The 22,223-nt window shown below is 40.0% G+C and overlaps 1 protein-coding gene across 1 annotated transcript in view; it reads left to right on the forward strand.

Annotated features, from left to right (window-relative positions):
- pde11a (phosphodiesterase 11a) overlaps positions 1-22,223 on the forward strand; it is a 68,590-nt gene that overhangs the window by 36,603 nt on the left and 9,764 nt on the right. The window contains exons 14-19 of the mRNA XM_088352906.1: positions 2,241-2,331; positions 8,534-8,634; positions 10,359-10,436; positions 10,515-10,578; positions 10,637-10,711; positions 13,084-13,167. Coding sequence (XP_088209032.1) covers positions 2,241-2,331; positions 8,534-8,634; positions 10,359-10,436; positions 10,515-10,578; positions 10,637-10,711; positions 13,084-13,167 — 493 coding nt within the window. The remainder of the gene's footprint in view (positions 1-2,240; positions 2,332-8,533; positions 8,635-10,358; positions 10,437-10,514; positions 10,579-10,636; positions 10,712-13,083; positions 13,168-22,223) is intronic.

Genomic DNA, 22,223 nt, shown 5'->3' on the forward strand with positions numbered 1-22,223 from the left:
TTCTTTCTACTTTTTGGCCAAATATTTCACTATTTGGCACTTGTAATCTGCAGATTGATTTTCTTTTTCTGAGCCATGTCTCTCAGTTTCACTTTAACTTTCTTTCGCTGCAGTTGCCAAAATGCACACTTTGGCGCCAAATCGTTCATTTTGGTGCTGCACTCGCTGTGCACACTTGATTTGACGGACTCGACCCCGTGTTAACCCAAGCTGAGTAGTTCAGCCGAAACGCACAGTTGAAGTACGCACGGCTGAAGTACGCACGGCTGAAGTAAAACTTTGGGTTTACTTTGGAGGCAAATTAAAGCCTCGGTTTTATTTCGGGCTTATCAAATCAAGTTGAAGCGGGTTTGGGTTTATATACCCGCAACTCGGGTCGGGTCGGGCTGAATTTTTTAGGCCTGATCTTACCTCTAATGGAGACTGTTTACCAATCAGAATGTAGAAAACAATGAATGATGCAAATCCGTGAAGTAGCAAAACTGTGAAAAGTAAATGGCATTATGGAGCGGTTACTGTATACTAAATACCTGTTCAGGAGGTAATACAACAAAATATATTTACTTATTTATAATTCTTATTTCTTATACAACTTATTTTATTTGATGAAGCTGTTTAAGACTGCACAGCAAAATAAAAAACCAAAAAATCTCCTAATCTTACCCATATTTATCATGTATTTTCTTATTCCTTATTTTACCCCAAAAAACAGAAAAAAGTTAGAACTGTCTGCAACGTTTTTTGTTCCACTGGCAAATATTTTTTTTCTCTCTTCAGTATTATTCATCTAGATTACTCTAGAAAAACAAAATATAAATACGGTAAAACACATTAAAAATATAGTAAAATCCCAAACTAAAGCAAAAGTATTAACCAAATTTAGTAACTTGTATGAGGTCCTAAGCCACAGTGAATAAATGAAAAGAAAACTGTTAAATTTAACAATTGAGTTTGGCAACATGATAACTTAAGCTTAAGAAAAATACGAAAGTGTTGCAAGGAATTGATTTTTAATATTTTTAATGGACTGTTTGCCGTGAGATTTTTTTCAATTAAAAAAAAGTTTGATTGAAACAATGATGTAAACAGAATAAAACAGGGGTCATTTTTTATATTAGCTGTGAAAACATTGAAATGAAATGAAATAAAATGAAATGAAATGATCTGCATTTATATAGCGCTTTTCAAGTCAAGACTTCCCAAAGCGCTTTACAGTGTGCTTCACATTTCCCAATAGCGGCCGTGCAGCCATGTAAGGCGCTAACCTGCTTATTGGGGGTATTAGGGGTTCAGTGTCTTACCCAAGGACATTTCGACATGTAACACGGAGGAGCCGGGATTCAAACTGCGGTGTCTTGATCCCAAGACGAGCGCTCTACCTCCTGAGCCACTGCCCCCTGAGCCATTGCAGTATCCCCTCACCATTTCGCAGAATGATTTACGCGTCTTCGGTGCATCGCAGATTTTTTCCCACAAATAAATTCCATGAAAAATTTTGTACCTTGCAGGATTATAGCTTCATTTTCCAGTCGCTTGTATACACAAACCAATCGGAGAACCGCCTTCTCTTTCCTGGGTGCTGATCCCAGTTTTCTCCATTTGTGGATAATGGCTCTGACAGTGGTTTGCTGGAGAATGGCTTGATGACCTTTTCTGGACTGGTAGATTTCAATCCCTTTTTTCTAATATATTCTGGAACTTGTGTTTTTGAGATTTTGTAGCCTACTTCATTTTGTCTGACGGATTCAATTTGAGTGATTTCTTGATTCAACACAGGTAGTAGTGGCAATCGATTCTGTGTGTGGCCTGCTGAATCAAACTCAGCTTTCCCAAAAATGTGGTTAGTCAGAGTTACTTTGTGATTTTACAAGTTGAGGAGATTTCTTTTGACATAGGGCCAGATATGCCTAGATTTTTTTTTGTGCTTTAATAAAAATAATCAACATTTCAAAAGTCCATTCTGTATTTCCTTGGGTTGTCTCTGTGTGATACAAAAATTGGTTTGATAATTTGAAACTCTCTTGGGTGAAACATATACAAAAACCACAAAAGTCAGGAAGGGGGAAATCCTGTATAGGGTTCCTACTTAGAGTAAAGACCTGAATATCACTTAATACGGGTGGTTATGAAACAGATAAACTACGCACAGAGGGCGTACTGTACTTTGTCTTCTTGATCTGCTGCCGTGGTATTAAATACCACAATGTTGGGCTTTGATAGTGTTGTATTGTGCGTTTCAGGACAGGCTCCGCGCTCGCTCTCCTTTACGGGACCTCGGCCACTCTCGAGCATCACCACTTCAACCATGCTGTCATGATCCTGCAAAGCGAGGTATAAACACTTTCTGTTTTATTTCTCTTGTTGCCTGTAACGTGGTGCATTGCAGCACTCCAGATGTTTTATTTCCATGACTGCACAATGTTGCGTTTGAGTGCAACATACTGAATCACACTTCCGAGTGCATTTCAGTCTAGTTCGAAATTTGAGAAAAATTATTCATTCAAGTTTATTTTGCGTTTACGTTTTATTCTATCATGTTCATGTAATTAATACAGTGCTACCTCTACTTAAGAATTGGATTTATCCTAGGAGTAGTTTTGTAACCTGAAACAATTGTAAAAAGAGACCCCTTTTGAATATATATGTGCTAATCCGTTCCAAGCTCCACAAAAGTATTATCTTTTTTTACTAAATCATTAAAGAGCATCAGAATATGAAACAAATAAATGTTAAGATTACATTACCGCACAATAAACATAAAACGAGAGGCACATATGTAAAAAACAGAATAAAGGAAATGATTAAAATCATTATTTACCTTTTAGCAGGCCTTTTAGTTTGCTGGTCCTCAGCAGTGTTTTTTGCCTTGCGTTTCTTGAAAAACTGATCCAAATGATGTCTGCTTTTGTTTAATTACCGTGGCGATCGTAGATATATCATGGCCATATTCTTTTGCGAGGTCACACAAAAACTTCCCCTTTTCATACCATTCTATTATCTTTTGCTTTGTTGGCCAGAAAAAGTCCCTTCCTCTTCTTTTCTCCATGCCCACTTTTCTGCATGTCTTTCGCGGGGTCCGTGGCAGAGTATAGCTCTTCGTAGCAGTACGCTACAGTAGACTGTTTACAGAACGGGAAGCAGACACGAAGAGCATGCCAGGGATCCACACATATGCACCGGTTGACAGATAGAACTCTGGGAGCGGTGAATGGCAGGGCGTACTGTACTGTATTTTTGACTTCGTTTCCTGAAACGCCTTTGTAACTAAAGGCAATGTTTTCCCGTTCAGGTACTTTGTAATCTGAAACTTTTGCATGTAGAGACATTTGTAAGTAGAGGTAGCACTCTACTATAAGTAAGTTTTATGTTAACTTTTTTTTATATGAACAACAATTTTAAAATGTAGTACCATAAAAATACTTAAAATGAGATAAATTCTTAACTAAAATGAGGTAATTCTTAAGTTAATTCAATTATCAATTCATTCATTCATACATTTCTACACCACAGCCAATAGGAGATGCTCATTTGGGATGGTGTGTGTTTGGGTTATTAAATCCATTTTTGAGACATGCAATATTTCTACAGTGCAAAACTTTACAGGAAAAACTAATTCACGGAAAAAGTGCAGTGAAAAGTAATAAAATTATTTAGTAGAACTATTTTTCTCCATTGGCAGATCATTTCGCTCAATTTATATACAGACGCTGCCCTACTTACGAACGAGATTCCGGACGGTCGTAAGTTGAATTTGTTCGTAAGTTGCTTCAGTGCTATATTTTGTATGTTTAAGGTTTGTATACGTAACCTGTATTGTTTTGTACTAAAAAATAAACATTTCATAAAATAATACGATCCATAAAGATACAAAAAGTTAAGTTTAACTTACTTTTGGAAGATGGGCTTCAAGAGTAAGGCTACTTCCTTCTCCGCGGTAAGAAGTGGCCGAAAAAAAGCGATCCAACCATTTTCTCAACCGCATCAAGCTTTCTTATTCTACTTTCATTTCAAGAGAAACGGCTTGCCTCTTCTTTACACTTTTCACCAACCATATCGAAGGGATGCACGAGATATGAAACAATAAAAATGTCAAAGTTCTTAGCGCGCTGGAGATACAGTATAGAATGTTTATACACAAACTAGGAAGAGGAAGCGGATTTCTTCTTTGGGGTGGATGCTGGGTGACCTCTCACAGCACCACACGCAGGTAGCGGCGGAAAGAAGCACTACAGTAATGTCCTGTACTTGGTGAAAGGTGCACACAATACAAAATCAAACTTACAGCAATGTCCGGGTATTTTTCGACATCCCGAAAAAAATGTTCGTAGCTACCGTTTTTCTCAAGTCCAATGGTCGTAAGTAGGGGAACGTCTGAACATTAGTTGTCTTATTTTAGCATTTATTTTGAAAATGTAACATAGCAAAACTTATTTCTTGCCTAATATGTATTTTTTAAATTACTTTATTTGTGAGTGGTAGGTTTTGGTTTTCTTGTCTAATTTTGACTATGCATTTTCTACAAGAAAAAAAATTGAGTAGGGCTCGGCGATTCTGCTTCAGCCCTATCATTGTATTGTACAGCTATTTGCGTGCAAATATTTGGTTGTTTCCTTTTGGTAATTATTGGTTGGTTTTGTTTTTATACTGTGCCCAAATAAAAAGCCACAAATAAAACAAAAACTAAAAAAAATATACTTAAATCTAGCAAATGAGCTGCATCTATTTTTCAATTTTACCATTAAAAACAAGATATTCTACCGGTGGAACAAGAATGTATTTTTCTGCACTGTAATATTCAATGTGTAATATCACCATAAGAGTAATAATCATGATGATAATAACGCCATGCAAATACCTGCAAAGTAAACAACAATTCCTTTTTGGAAGTTAACTCAAACCTAAGACAATCTTTTGCATGCACAGTCCAGAGTTGCATCTGTTGTTTATTTACATTCACAAATATAAAAGGATTCCGTGTCGTTTGAGCCTGTAGGCAAACACTCGGGCGCTGTATTAATATGTGAAGGAAGTAAACAAATACAGTAGCTCACGTTGTCATTAAATGGCATCAGTTGCTTGCGTGATGGATTTAGCGTTAATTGGTCGAGAGAGGGACATTTTAGCAGGTGACTTCCTTATTTTCTGACTCTGTAATTAAAGATGTTTTCAGGCCATCAACTGAGCAGCGGTGGCTTAGCCGCCTTCATTATTACACTGCTGACAAAGCTGACAAATGTTTTCTTTGAATATCCTAATGGTTTGTCTTGATAACGCCGGTGAACCAGAGAGTTGTATTAGCATAAAAATGAATAGCGTGACTAATTCAAAGGGATTTTTATGTCTGCAAGCTTGCATCATTAATTACAATGTACAGTAAATATATTACTGCTTGCTCTCATTTGTATATACAGTGTATATAGTGCCTTGCAAAATATTCCCCCACCCCCAGAACTTTCGGGCATATTGCCATCCAGTAATCCCTCGGTTTTCGCGGTGAATGGGGACCAAGACCAACTGCGAGAACTGAAAATCCGCGAAGTAGCGGCGCCCCTTCAAAAATGCTTAAAAAAACGTGTACAGGTATACAGTATACCCCCTGTGTACAGTACACCATACAAAATATGGGTAGAGAGAGAGGGAAATTCTTGTTATAACAAAAAAAACTAAAACTGTAAAATATGTTGTATCTACACGGAATAGGACTGCGGCGAAACCACTACGAACCATTCAGTATGATTGTATTAACCGCTCTTAACCACATGCAGCAATCGCAGTTTAAAAACAGTGAAAATGTGATATTTGATGAGTGTTTGTGAAGCGTTTTGGGAAATAACAGTTAAAAAAAATGGTCTGTGTTCATTTTAATGAAAGTGAAAGAGCTATCTTCCGACAATAACAACATACTTTAGCTAACGGCATCGAACGGCTTTTACAACAAATACACGAAACCACACACAATTAGCCGTGTTTAGGTAGTACAAACCACCGCTCGCTTTTGGTATAATAAAGTCTAACTTGAGATGAAATGTGACAGAAGAGAATATACTTACGTCGCGTCGCCGAGTTCCCTCCTTGATAAACTGAGCGCCACATAAGAAAGGGGTGAGGTGGGAGGAGTTGAAGCAGGGGGGCGTGAGTGAAGCGGTAATGACTAAACATTGTGTCAGGGCCCCCCCCTCCCCTTCACAATAAGAGTGTCCACACCGTGTCCTCAGTTGACATAAGCTCGCGCTCAATGGTGTCAAGTCAATAAATGCTTTTATAGAGAAGGTAAGGTATATTTTTTAGACCCGCGAAGCTCTGAACCCGCAAAAGTGGAACCGCGAACTAGCGAGGTTCCACTGTATTTCAGGCTTCAAACTTATAAAGAAACTGAGAATATTTTCTAAGAATCAACTACACATGAGAAACAATCGTGAAAAGAAACCAAATTTGTTCAACATTTTGTATTGTGCAGTCAAATAAAACAACTGAAAAGTAGGTGTTGCAAAATTATTACCCTCATTTGAGTTTATACTTTGTACAACTTATTTTGAAGAGGACGTCGTTGGGCGTCGCCCCAAAATATATGCAGGGACAAAAATATGGCGTAAAGTCAAGTCAAGTCAAGTCAAATTTATTTATATAGCCCTTAATCACAAAAATGTCTCAAAGGACTGCACAGGATTACAGTTACAAAATTACACAATTACCTGATCTTAAACTAGCAAACCAGCATGCGGGCAAGGAAAAACTCAAAAACCTCAGTGTGAGGAGAAAAGAGAAACCTTGAGAAAGGACCTCACATGTGGTAATCCCCCTTCCAGGATTGAACAGGGTGAATTACAATTAGCATTACTGTACACAGAATAGTAAACACTAGGTAAGATGTTGAAAATGTCCGGAAAGAGCATGACATCAACGACGACGCCAGCTGGTAAATGCAGGGGTTGACATGCTGCAGGTCAGACCCCGGTCGTAAAGGGAACGTCCTTTATTGCATTCGTTCAGCAGCGTTCAAGCCACGTTCGAAATTAGTCCAAGAGACACTGGGCTTTATACTGTGTTCTCGTGATGTTTTTCTCAGATTCGAAAATATTTTTTCCGGCCCCGACTCGCTCAGGCAACAACTTGTGACTTCTTATATCAACATTATCTCATGACTCATAACATCCTGCCAGATGTCTGCACACAACAGGCTACCATTAGCTCAAAGGCCGCTGACTTACAGTTAATCCACAACACCTTCTTTTGCTGGGATCACAAGTTTTTTTTGGGCATGTTCCTATAAATTTTGCACATCTTGAATCAGAAATATTTGTCCATTCTTTCTTACAAAACAGCTCAGGTTCCTTAAGATTTGATGGTGTTTGATTTGTGCACATCAGATCCAGAAATGCCCGAAAAGATTTAGGTTTGGACTATGGCTTAGCCCTTCTAACACATTTTTATTGTTTGTTTTAAACCATTCCATTGTAGATTTTGCTTTATGTTTAGGGTCATTGTCCTGCTGGTAGGTGAATCTGGACCCCATTCTCAGGTCTTACGAAAACTCCGACAGATTTACTGCCAGAATTGCCCTGTAGATGGCTCCACCCATCTTCCTGTTAATAATCTACCCAGTCCCTGCTAAACATAATAAACCCAGAGCATGATGCTACCACCACCATGTTTCACAGAGAGAATGCGGTTTTGAGCGTGATGTGCAGTTTTACTCTTATGCCAAATGTAACGCTTTGCATTTCACCCAAAAAGCTACATTCTGGCCTTGTCTGACCAGAGCACCTTGTTCCATAAGTTATTTGTGTTCCCCATGTGGCTCCTTGTAAAGGCCTTTATATGGTATTCTTTCAGAAAGGACTTTCTTGTTGCCACTCTTTCATATGGCAGATTTATGTCATGTACAAGTAATTGTTGTCTTCTGCACAGATTGTCCTACCTCCGCCGTGTAGGCCTGCATCCATTGTGATAATGGGCCTCAAGGTTACTTCTCTGATTATTTTTGTCCCTGATTGGGACAAACGTTTAGAGGGGTTGGCAAGTCTTGGTAGGTTTCCGGTAGTTTTATACGCTCTATATTTTGATATAACGGCTCGCACAGTGCTCCAGGAGATATACCATTTTTCCACAACTTTATCCCGGACCTTCTTAGTGTATTTTTGGTCTTCATAATGTGGACCTCTGAGCCTATCTGAGAGCAGGTACATTTAAACTGAGACTCAGTGACACACAGATAATCATAATTAGTCATTTAGGTCGATATTGGATCATTCAGAAGATATCAGGGAACTTCTGGAGTCAATTGGCTGAGCTGAGAGAACAGGGGGCCAATATTTTCAGTTTTTTCCATTGTGGATATAATATAAAATGTTGAAATCATTTGGTTCCACTTGACGATTGTGCCTCACATGTTGTTGATTCTTAAGAAATATTTTGAGGGCTTTTTAAGCTTTAAAATTGTGTGTTTGCGTGTGTGTTTATTGGCTAGCGTTCAGGTCCCTGACTATTATTTGACATGCAAAGTTATGAATTGACTTTCTTTGTGTTTTCCCAGGGTCACAATATCTTCGCCAATCTCTCTTCCAGCGAGTATAGCAACCTTATGCAGCTGCTCAAACAATCTATCCTGGCCACCGATCTCACTCTTTATTTCGAGTAAGTTTTACACGATCAGATTTTTCAATATAACTGAAAAAGGTCTACTGTGTAGCAGGGGTCAGCAACATGGTGCCAGGGGGCAACTGGGTAGCCCCCTAAGAACAACTAAGTAGCGTGCAGACCGATTCTGAAAATAGCTCATGAGTGATTGGTCTCTGTGATTTTAACTGGCTTGAGAAATCATAGACGCGATCAGTAACTTTAAATTAATGATCAAATCTTCCAAAATTATTCAAAAATGAGTTCCCCTAAACAAGGCAGATGTTTTAATCTTTGACTGGGCCTCTTTTAAACCAACGTCTTACATTTACAACGTGGTAATAACATATTAATAACATAGTAATAACATAAGTTATTTTGGAAATGCATATCAAACTGATAGCATTTCGAGCTATTCGTGCTAATCAGTCACCCAAAAGTTTTTAACTTAAACATTTTTTGACCCTGCAGTACTATTTACCAGTGTTTTTTAACCAGTGTGGTGGGGCACGCTAGTGTGCCATTAGACCTTGTCTAATGTGCCACAGGAAATTGCCCAATTATCTCATTGCAAAAAGGCATGCCATTAGTCAGGATATTTTCTTTTTTTCCAGTGGTATTCTTGAAAAAAATCTGTCGATGATGGAAAAATGTCAATAAAAGTAACCTCTGCAGACACTTTAACGTATAATTGTAAATGTTTATAACCGGCATGTCAAACATCAAAAAGAGGCGACTTTCAAGGTAATTTTATGTCGAAAGTTATGATTTTTTTTAAATAAATGGATACCAAATGCTATCTCTGGCTGCTAGAGGGCAGTGTTGAGTTTGTACAGCAGGGTGAGTTGGTTTAGGATATCAGTAGGTGGCAGCAGATTACTATTTCATTCTTTTTTATGCTATTTGCTAATGAAGAATTATCGAGAAATATATTTATTAACGCATTGAATCTGTATACGATTGCCCCGCAAAAATAATAAAATTTGTCAGTGTTGCGCCTCGGCACAACACGAGTCCCTTTGGTGTATTTGCAGAAAATATGGCTGTCTTCTTATGGCAGCACGGCGGCGCAGTGGTTAGCGCTTGTGCGGCACAGTTCATGTCATGGGAACCTCCTGCGTGGGTTCAAATCCAGCTTCAGACTTCCTGTGCGGAGTTTGTATGTTCTCCCCATGCTTGCGTGGGTTTCCTCCGGGCACTCCGGTTTCCTCCCACATTCCAAAAACATGCATTTCAGGTGAATTGGCCGGTCCAAATTGTCCCTAGGTGTGAATGAGCGAATGAGTTGTCTGTCCCTGTGTGCCCTGCGATTGGCTGGCAACCAGTTGAGGGTGTCCCCTGCCCACTGCCCGGAGATGGCTGGGATGGGCTCCAGCCCCCCCGCGACCCTAATGAGGATAAGCGGTACGGCTGATGAGATGAGATGAGATGGCTGTCTTCTGTCTTCATCCAAAGGGATATTATTCCAAATCGGCCTTACAACCCATAGCAATACATCGCCATTGTAAAAAGTGGTAGTATTTTTCTGTCGTCATTATTGATATCTTGCTTCCACTCAACTCCCAATTCAAGCGCTGACTGCTAGGGTGTTTCTGCCGTCCTGTATGGATCTCATTCTGCTGGGGAAGGCAACGTGACTGCACGTGCAATGTGGCAATACTGCTGACTGTTTTCAACCTGGCCCTGGTTTAGTATGGGTTATAACGCCCCCTGGTGTAAATTCTATGTATTGCATCTCTTAGGAACAGAAGTACTTTCTTTGAACTGGTGAACAAAGGAGAATACAACTGGAACGTAAAGTCCCACAGGGACATGTGCAGGTAAACATGAATGATTAAAATAAATAATAATGTTGCTAAACATCTAAACATCACACAGATTGTTGTTTCCCTTCTAAGATCCATGATGATGACAGCTTGTGATCTCGGCGCCGTCACCAAGCCTTGGGAAATATCACGCAAGGTGAGCAATTCGTCAAAACGTGTCTTTGAGTGTGTCTTCATTTTCCTCTTGGCTTTAGGTGGCCGAGTTGGTGACCAGTGAGTTCTTTGAGCAGGGCGACAGGGAACGATCGGAATTGAAGCTCACACCATCGGTGAGTGGAAAAGAGTCCATTTTTTTTTGCTTTTCTCTCATTCATGGTTTGATTTTGATGACTTAAGGTCCATGCTGAATATTAAGGGCCTTGTGTAAGAATTATATTCTTCTTTTTTTAATGATGTAATTCTTACCACTCTTTGTTATCACTTTAAGACACACATAACGCCAACAATTGCTAGTAATACTAATGGTTTTGTCCAGCATTTAAAGGGTAAAGTTTCTACTACAGAATACACTCAAAATGTCACACCAAAGACCCTGTTTTGGCTGTACGTCTGCCACTTGAAATAAGCTGTAGATTTCACTCCACAAAATGTGCACATTTTGTTTGTATGGGAAAGGTAAATAATTGTTATTATTTGAAGTATATTTTTCTTATTTTATTAAAAAATATTTCCCAAAACAAAATGAATCATTAGAAAATGGAAGAAAGCTGAACATGATGGTCAATGCAAGATATCCCCTAGTGGGCTCTCATTGATTTTGAGAAAGGTGAGGAATCAGCCCGAAACTACACGACAGGAGTTGGTCAATGACCTGAAAAGAGCTGGGACCACCGTTTCCAAAGTTACTGTAGGTAATACACAAAGACATAATTTGAAATCATGCATGGCTTGAAAGGTTCCCCTGCTTAAACCAGCACATGTCAAGGCCCGTCTTAAGTTAGCATATGACCATTTGAATGATACGAAGGAGTCATGAGAGAATGTTTTGTGGTCGGATAAGACCAATGTAGAACTTTTGGGTCATAATTCCACTAAGCGTATTTGGAGGAAGAATAAAAAAAGAGTACAATCCGAAGAACAACATCCCTACTGTGAAGCATGGGGGTGGTAGCATCATGCTTTGGAGGTATTTTTCTGCACATGGGACAGGACGAGTGCACTGCATTGGAGAGAGGATGATTGGGGCCGCGTATTGTGAGATTTTGGGGAACAACCTCCTTCTCTCAGTCAGAGCATTGAAGACGGGTCCTGGCAGGTCTTCCAACACAACAACGACCCAAAGCACACAGCCAGAAAAACCAAGGATTGGATCTGTAAGAAGCATATAAATGTTTTAGCTTGGCCCAGCCGGTCTCCAGACCTGAACCCAAACAAAAATATTTGGAGGGAGTTCAAACTCTCCGCGACAGCCCAGAAACCTGACTGATCCAGAGAAGATTTGTTTGGAGGAGCGGGCCAAGATGCCTCCTGCAGTGTGTGCAAACCTGGTGAAAGACGAACGGGAAGGTTTGACCTCTGTAATAGCAAACAAAGGCGACTGTACCAAATATTAACATTCATTTTCTAAGGTGTTCAAATACTTACACAAAAAAATCGTTAAGAAATCATACATCATGATTTCTGATTTTTTTCTTTTTAGTTTATCTCTCTCACAGTGGACAGGCACCTATGATAACATTTTCAGACCTTCCGTGATTTCTAGAAATCATGCATGGCTCGAAAGGTTCCCCTGCTTAAACCAGCACATGTCAAGGCCCGTCTTAAGTTAGCATATGACCATTTGAATGATACGAAGGAGTCATGAGAGAATGTTTTGTGGTCAGATGACACCAATGTAGAACTTTTGGGTCATAATTCTACTAAGCGTATTTGGAGGAAGAATAAAAAAAAGAGTACAATCCGAAGAACAACATCCCTACTATGAAGCATGGGGGTGGTAGCATCATGCTTTGGAGGTATTTTTCTGGGACAGGACGAGTGCACTGCATTGAAGAGAGGATGAGCACAGGGCCAATGAGAAATGAATAAATAAATAAATAAATAAATAAATAAATATATATATATATATATATATATATATATATATATATATATATATATATATATATATATATGGTGGGCTGGTGGGGGGATCCCTTAACCACTAAGACCGTGTATATAGTTTACAAATAGTGTATACATATATTTTTTTCTAGGGGGACTTTTAACATTGTAGCGATAAGTGCGTAATTCAGATTATTACACTTTGTAGGCAGACCTCTATTGTAAATCCGCTTTTACAAGGAATAAAAATCAACACCCACATTTTTAAAGCTTTTCATGCATTTGCAATTAGGCACAATGACAAATCAAACGCGGCCATATTGCCTGAGCTTTAGTATACCCCGCCAGCCCCCCAACCGAGCTCTTTATGTTAAAGTCGTACAGTTGAACGCGTGGGTGTCGGAAATCAAATATTAACTTGTGCGGCGAGTGGCGGCAGCTATCTCGGAAACGCAGCCGCTGCGAAGCCTCTTATTAAACGCCGCAGAAGAAAGAGGTGGGAGGAAGAATGAGAAATGATTGGACGCCGCGAAAAGCGGCGTGGACTGTTGCTCGTGTCCGTGGAACTCGACCAATCACTCGTTTGTTTGTGTTTCAGGCCATCTTTGACAGGAACAGAAAAGACGAGCTGCCCGGACTTCAGATGGAGTGGATTGATGGCATCTGTGCACCGCTTTATGAGGTAATCTTTTCAGATAAGTCAATTTGTAGCCTGAACCAAAACAGTAATACTTCAACGAGGTTAGGTGGCCCCCTGGTGGTACACAAGGCAACAAAATTGGCTTGTAAGATTCCCCCCAAAATTTAAAGGGTCGTTGTGTGTTAGTTTATCACCGGGTACTTTTGTCCGTTTTGATATAAAACTCTAGCAATATCGTATTTTCCTGACTCGCTCCGGAGTATAAGTCGCACTACCCAAAAACAGCATAAGGAATAACCATATATAAGTCACATTGTAGTATACGTTGCATTTTGGGGGGAAATTTATTTGATAACATCCAACACCAAAAAACAAGTCTTGGGGCGATAGTAGCTCAGGAGGTAGAGCGGTCGTCTTAGGATCAAGGGAACCCAGTTCGAATCCCGGCTCGTCCGTGTTACATGTCAAAGTGTCCTTGGGTAAGACACTGAACCCCTAATACCCCCAATAAGCAGGTTAGCGCCTTACATGGCTGCATGGCCACTATTGGGAAATGTGAAGCACATTGTATAGCGCTTTGGAAAGTCATTGACTTGAAAAGCGCTATATAAATGCAGATTATTTCATTTCACAAAACAATGTTGATTTGCTTTTAATACAAACTAAAACAAAGCATATTTTATCTGCCATGTTTAAAAGAGAGTTGTACCTTATCTTGGTTTCCTCAAGTCAAGTTTTTGACTTTTTTCTTGCCTGCATGTTGGTTTAAGATCAGGGGATGGTTTCATTGTAACCTGTGCAAGTATGTTTCAGGCTTTTATAAGTAACCTGTATTGCGTTGTACTAAAAAAAAATAAACATTTCATAAAATAATATGCTACATAAAGATAAATAAAGTTAAGTTTAACTTACTTTTGGAAGATGAGCTTGAAGAGTTAGGCAACTACCTCCTCTGTGGTAAAAAGTGGCCAAAAAAAAGCAAGCCAACCATTTTCTCAACCGCATCAAGCTTTCTTATTCCACTTTCATTTCAAAAAAACGTCTCGCCTCTTCTTTACACATTACACCAACCATATTGAATGGATGCACAAGATATTCAACAATAAAAATGTCAAAGTTCTTAGCATGCTGGAGATACAGTATAGAATGTTTACACACGCTGCTTTCTTCTTCGGGGTGGATGCTGGGTGTGTACTGTTCTGAACTCGGAAAAAGGTGCACACAATACAGAATCTAACTAACAGCAATGTCCGGATATTTTTCCACATCCCGAAAAAAATGTTCGTATCTACTCTTTTCATAAGTCGAATGGTCATAAGTAGGGGAGCGTCTGTACAACTAAATGTGACCTGACTTGACTGAACATGACTCGAATCTTGGTTTACTCCATTACTTTTATCAACGTTACATTGTTCATTTATCTTAAACAAAATTGAGTAATTTTATTCATGTTTATTTTGTCTTTTATTAGCATATTTGGTTTCGGAGTATTCCAAACGTAATCAAGTTATATTACTGCAACATTATGGTATTCGGTTCACTTTACTGATGTTTTTCAACAGGTAATTAGTAACAGCATCAGATTCGATTTTAAAAGTAACCCTCCCAACCCTGTTGATCTTCTTTTTTCCTCCCAGATTGCAAAATTCAAAGCAATAAAGCCTTTAAAACCCAGGCCACCAACACATCCCTCACTGAATAAAAGCCCTCCAAGGTTGAACACGGACGTTTTGTGTGCACGCAACCGAGATAAAAGGAAGCGTTTGCCACTCGCACTGAATATCTTCCCGGGCTGTTTAGTACATTCTGAGCCTGTGAACATTGGCGTTGACATTTGGCATCGGTTCACAATGGTTGGACTGGGATACAGGGAATTGGATCGAGAAATATAGGGATCAAAACCCGATCAGTGTATCTCTCTTTAGTGCATTTAATAGGTATTATTTATTGTGTAGTACTGACATAATCCCTGGTTAACTCCTTCACGGAACGAAAAAACATTCATTTGAAAGAAAAAAATCGAGAAAAAATACAAGGGATGCTTCCTGGACCAACGAGGTATATTTTGGGTGGCCAAGATTCAACCCGATTGGCCATTAAATTAAACAGAACAACAACAATTGGACAGACTCAGACCTATCGGCGAGTGAGGAAGAAGCGAATTATGTTAGTGACGAAAGTGACAAAGCTGAAGAACATGGCCTTCCGCTAAATAATGTACAAGACTTCTTCAATGTTTTCAAAGAACTACAAAAAAAAGGCCCAAGAAGTTGACGGCAGCTTGGTCAGAGCCGTCGAATCATATAATAAATTCCTCCAATGTATCTAATGAAAGGATTGTGCACTTTAAAGCAGAGATAAGAGACTATATTTACTCTTTTTCTTAAAAACAAAACAAAATGATCAGAAAAATTTCAAGTACCATATATTCTGGCATATAAGCCTATATCGCATATAAACAACCCCCTGAAACTGCTTTAAAATTGCCACAAAAAAAAAAGAAATTCAAAATATTATTAACATGTGTACCTAAACTAGGGTAATTATTAAAATAGGTAGATAATAAAGGTTAATATGATGGTAAAAAGCTAAAAATATGGCATTTTCAAACCATTTACTGTACCTTCCAGCAGCGCTTCAATGGCACTTGTACACCAACCGTTAACATCCATGATTACTTCCGCAAACACTGAAAATTTGTATTTGGCAATCATTTCCTTCTTCCACTTGATCGTTGTGTCAGTTGTTTCCACTTTTCCTTACCCTTATCACTAACTTTCTCAGAACCTATTATTATGGACATAAAAGGAAATAAACCCAACAAAAATTTTAATAAAACGAGATGTGGTCCCTCTCAGTCACAATTGAGACGGTGCTGATTGACCGAAAAGGAAGAAGAGATCGAGCAGGGTATTACCGCCATTTACAGTAAGCGTGTAATTAACCCCAGGTTTTTTTCTTCTTAGCATTATTTTTGGCAAGGCAAAGGCCCGCGACCCACTTTTGGGTCCCGACCCACCCGTTGGGAAACACTTGGTTGAAACATCACGATTGAAATAGATGGAATAGTAAGTGCTGAAGTGATCCCACTAATGAGCGCAAGAAAGGAGCTAGAACAAGGAATCGGTGTTCATCCGCCTCATTGTTCTCGTCTTCCACTGTACTTTATTGTCTGTGGCTGTGTCTTTGAGGCTGCACGCCTTAGCCGATGACGTCAATGAGGACCCCCCACCCCGCCCCGATGCGTGGGCGACAGACAGCAATGCCGATCGCCTCCTCCGACCCGTTTACGAAGTCAATTAGCGGGCAGGCGCAACAACGCATCCAGCCTCAAAGCATCAAAGGCGTTACCTGCCTGGGGCGAGGCGTCATTGAGGGTAGGCGGGTGGTGCACGCCAATTATACTGGAGAGAGGGAGGGTGGACATGCAGAGGTCTTTTTCTTGATCTGCTTGATCTTTCGAGGCAACTTGCATTTTAGTAACCACCCTGGGATTTTTCATTACTCTTCCTTTTAAAAAACGAGAAAATGAGGAACCTCTTTGAGGCCCCCAGTTTGTCAGTTTATAGTAATGATGAAAATGTATTTTGTATTTCTATGTTTTGAACCAGGGATTTCTAAGTCGGTTTGGATCTTGGGCCGAATCCAGAATTTTTGTTCTAAAACATAATTCTTGATATACATAACAGACGCTCCCCGACTTACGAACGAGATAGGTTCCGGACCATCGTTCGTAAGTTGAATTTGTTTGTAAGTTGCTTCAATGCTATATTTTGTATCTTTAAAGTTTATATAAGTATGTCTGAGGCTTGTATAAGTAACCTGTAATATTTTGTACTAAAAAGTAAAAATTTCACAAGATAATATGCTCTATAAAGATAAAGTTGAGTTTAACTTACCTTTGGAACATGGGCTTCAAGAGGTCCTCCTCCCTGTTAAAGAGTGTCCGAAAAAAAGCAATCCAAGCATTTTCTTAACCGCATCAAGCTTTCTTATTCCACTTTCATTTAAAAAGAAACGGCTGGCCTCTTCTTTACACTTTACACCAACCATATTGAATGGATACACGAGATATTAAACAATAAAAACGTCAAAGTTCTTAGTGGGCTGGAGATACAGTATAGTATGTTTACACACGAACTAGGAAGAGGAAGCCGGATGTTTTGGGGCTGTCGTTGGGCAATACGAACTTTCAACTCTCTACAGGTTTTCTATAGCGTTGAGATCTGGAGACTGGCTAGGCCACTCCGGGATCTTGAAATTCTTCTTACAAAGTACCGTATTTTCCGCACTATAAGGCGCACCGGGTTATAGGGCGCACCCCGAAAAAATAGTTTTTGGTCCTATTTTTGACATACATAAGACGCACCGGATTATAAGGCGCTACAATGGGAACGTCGACAAAACAGTCAAATAGTTCAGTCAAACTTCTTACCCCCTTAACATTCCGAAAGCTTGCAAAGACGCAAATACGTGTCGAGAACACGTGCGGATGCGGTGTCTGTACGATGTCACTCAAATGCATCGTTCCATCATTCGGAAGGTTAAAGTCTTGCGATTCAAGAAATGCCAACCATTCCTTAGTTTCTATTTTCTTTTTCGCTTGCAACTTTACTGTATATATGACAATAAACACTTGGAATTGAGTTTAATTTAAAAATAGACACTCCATTCCATCCATTATCTGCACCGCTTATCACAGAAACATCGAGTTCAGTCTGAAACAAGATACAGGGATAATATATATAGCCAGAGTAGCTCACCGAAGTCGTTGTGTTCATAATAATGTGCAGCCGTGGTCCTCTTATACCCGTGAGTTTAGTAAATCCAGGAGAATAAAATATTTACAAATACAAAATAGCAAAAAAATGCTTTCTGTATGCCGTCAGCCACGTGCTACACGCATTCATCTTTTTCAGGCAATTGCAGGCTCTGTTTTGCCGTTCAAGCCAATGCCAGCCTGTAAATGATAAAAAGGATCCGCCCCTTGACCTCCGAATAACTTTAGCCAATAGTGATCGATTCAACTGATGATTGACACATCTTTTTCGGCCAATTGCAGGCTTTGTTTTGCCGTCTAAGCCAATGCCAGCCTGTAAATGATAAAAAGGATCCGCCCCTTGACCTCCGAATAACTTTAGCCAATAGTGATCGATTCAACTGATGATTGACACGTCTTTTTTGGCCAATTGCAGCCTTTGTTTTGCCGTTCAAGCCAATGCCAGCCTGTAAATGATAAAAAGGATCCTCCCCTTGACCTCCGAATAACTTTAGCCAATAGTGATCCATTCAAATGACGATTGACACATTGGTTAGCCAATGAAACGCCGGTAAATAAATTCCAGCATACACCGCGGACTACTTGGCGTTCGGGGGAAAATCTAGTCGGCGGCTGCAAGTTAGTTGCAAGACTTTGCGAATTAATTTTGTTCCATAAATAAGGCGCACTGTCTTATAAGGCGCATGATCAGCTTTTGAAAAAAATAAAGGCTTTTAGGTGCGCCTTATAGTGCGGGAAATACGGTAACTCCTTTGTTGCCCTGGCTGTGTGTTTGGGATCATTGTCATGTTAAAAGACCCTGCCACGTCTCATTTTTAATGCCTTTGTTTTTGGAAGGAGTTTTTCACTCATAATCTCTTGATACATTTCCTTTTCACTTGTAAGTCTGCAGAAAAACAGCCTCATTACAGGATTTTTCCGCCCCCATGCTTCACGGTGGATATGGTGTTCTTTGGATGCTATTCAGTATTTTTTCTTTTCCAAACACAAGGACCTGTGTTTCTGCCAAAAGTTCTATTTTGATTTTATCTTACCATAACACATTCTCCCAGTCCTCTTCTGGATCATCCTTATTTTCTCTGGCGGACCGCAGACTGGCCCGGACATGTCCTGGCTTTAGCAGGGGGACACGTCTGGTAGTGCAGGATTTGAGTCGGCACATTGTGTTACGGATAGTAGCCTTTGTAACTGTGGTCTCAGTTCTCTGTAGGTCATTCACTAGGTTCCCCTGTGAAGGTCCTGGGATTTTTGCTCACCGTTTTTGCTATAGTTTTGACGCCATGAGGTAAGATCTTGCGTGGTGCTCCAGATAGAGGGAGATTATCAGAGTTTGAGAGTGGCGTGTGACTTTGACAAAATCCAGTGGACATATTTTAACCTCTCGGCATGCGTTTTATTTTGTGACACCGCATGTCTGTGTACAATTGTATATAATTTGGACTGCAAGTCATTGGCGCGAGATCAGTTTGTTATTGTGCTTCTCTCAGCATTGTCTCATGGGTCGCATGAGATTACGTTTGGCCCGCAGGCCATGAGTTTGACACATTTTCAGAAGGCACATTAGCATAAACACAAAGATATGGAAACCTCATTGGACAAAAAAAATCCGAAATGAATGTAAAAAGAAAAAAACCTGAAAGAGTAATACAGTAATCCCTCGGTTGTCGCGGTTAATGGGGACCAAGACCACCTGCGAAAACTGAAAATCTGCAAAGTAGCGGCGCCCCTTCAAAAATGCTTAAAAAAACGTATACAGGTAAACAGTATACCCCCCTGTATACAGAACACCATATAGAATACGGGTAGAGAGAGAGAGAGAGTGAAATTCATGTTATAACAAAAAAAAAAAAACGTAAAATATGTTGTATGTACACGGAATAGGACTGCAGCGAAACCACTACAAACCATTCAGTATGATTGTATTAACCGCTCTCAACCACATGCAGCAATCGCAGTTTATTTCGCTTGTTAACACTACCGGTTACATATTGAAAATAAAAACCATGAAAATGTGATATTTGATGAGTGTTTGTGAAGCGTTTTGGGAAACAACAGTTAAAAAATAGTCTGTGTTCATTTTAATGAAAGTGAAAGAGCTACCTTCTGACAATAACAACATATTTTAGCTAGCGGCATCGAACGCCCTTTACAACAAATACACGAAACCACATTCAATTAGCCGTGTTTAGGTAGTACAAACAACCGCTCGCTTTTGGTATAATAAAGTCAAACTTGAGATGAAATGTGAAAGAAGAGAATATACTTACGTCGCGTCGCCGAGTTCCTCCATGATAAACTGAGCGCCACATAAGAAGGGGGTGAGGTGGGAGGAGTTAAAGGAGGGGGGGTGAGCGAAGCGGTAACTCACCATGACTAAGCATTGTGTCAGGACCTCCCCCTCCCCTTCACAATAAGAGTGTCCACACCGTGTCCTCAGTTGACATAAGCTCGCGCTCAAATGCGTCAAGTCAATAAATGCTTTTATTGAGAAGGTAAGTTATATTTTCTAGACCCGCGAAGCTCTGAAAGTGGAACCGCGAACTAGCGAGGTTCCACTGTACATGTTTTATTTTAAAGATCCACAGATGATGAATTTTAGCTTCAGTTTTTTTTCACATCATTGACTAACATCCCTAATGGAAGGAAGCACCTCAGAAAGTTGCCGGCATAAAGTGAATATTTAGTTTTTAACGTGTGTGCACGGTCGTATCGCACATCCGCAGGCCTCAAAGGAGGAAGCTGCAGGTCTCCAGGATTTCATAGCAAGCCCAGTTAATGCAATCCGGTCGGCTCGGTGCGGATGAATAATGGCTCGAATAATGTGCTGATGTTCTACTTTGTGCCGCGCACCAAACAGCATGAACAGCCGGAAACTTCTCCAGGGAGCATGTCGGAAAAAATAACAACATTTGCCCTCTTGTTGCCGCGTTATCGATCCAGTTTGTTACTTTGGCTAAGTTTGCACTGCAGAACTTAATGGAGAGCTTAATGGGCTCAGTGTTTGCGGAAGTACTCATGGATGTTAACGGTGGAGCAGCACGTGTACAACTCAATTATATCAAAAACCTTGCTTTCCTCCATTAAATGTTCTTTGTGTTTTCGTCCGCCATGGTTATTTCCCCGCTTTACTCCCGCCTCGTTGAACGCAGAATAGTGATGTATCTATGCGTCTCGACTGTTTACACCGCAGTCACATTCCACAAGATTAGACATGTATGGGATTTTGGACCACATAGGAAAGTGATCTGGGTCTTGTGGTAAAAAATTGAATATATGCATTTCGGATGGATTTTAAGCTAGGTTCAATCTGGAGAGCTTAATGCTCAATTCCGATTTTTGGGTGAAATTCAATGTTTTTGTGAGTTTGTACACGACTAAATATGACATGTAAGTTATCATGAATGTCTGTGTGAATGTCACATGTGTCCTGCATGTTTGCGGAAGTACTCATGGATGTTAACGCCAGAACGTATCTAGCTACCGGAGGCAGCGCATGTAAAACTTAATTAAATCAAAACCTTGCTTTCTTCCATTGAATGTTCTTTGTTTTCGTCCACTATGGTTGTTGATTTCTCCACTTCCTCCTGCTTTGTTAAACGCAGGATAGTGACGTGGAGGTCAAATCAGTGTGTCTCGACTGTTCACATAGCCCGGAGAGTCATGAATTCACACATTAATGGAAGATGAGCGCTTGTTTATTTTGTAACATACGGAAAAGCCAACATCGCATCGCATACTACTCGATTCACAACATGTTACTCGATGTCACTGCTGTAAACAATTATATCCTCTCATGTTAGTTAACATTATTATCATTCAAATCGGACCACACTTAGAGCAAATCAATGAGGTAAAAGCGAGGTTTTGGCTTGAATTAATACTCGGGGGGACAACTCTGTTCAGCCCTCGGTAGCACAATTACGCGCCGCTGTTAGCATCCATGTGTGCTTACGCAAACACTGAGCGCATTGCGTGTGACGTCACGTGTCCTCAACTGAGAATGCAGGATACTTGTGGCGATCAGACAGGAGATCTCATACAAGGCCCTTTTAGTTGCAAATGTGAACTCCCCAAAAAAATGTGCATGAAACTCTGCAGTGTGAACCTAGCCAAAGTGTCCTGAAAAAATCGGATATGTTCCGTTCGGAGGGACTTTAACAGATCGGATTCAGGCGCCTTTATGCCAAAAAAAAAATCAGATTTCCCTGCAGTGTGAACCTCGCCTTCTCTCTCAAATGGATTGGCGATACTGGCTATGGATTGTGTGTTAACACATTTGTGTGATCAGAGTCAATTGGCAAAGTCAAATCACAGTCGC

Source organism: Urocampus carinirostris, chromosome 14 (assembly GCF_059441175.1).
Source record: "Urocampus carinirostris isolate Australia breed hairy pipefish chromosome 14, RoL_Ucar_1.0, whole genome shotgun sequence".
In the NCBI taxonomy this organism is placed as follows: domain Eukaryota; kingdom Metazoa; phylum Chordata; class Actinopteri; order Syngnathiformes; family Syngnathidae; genus Urocampus; species Urocampus carinirostris.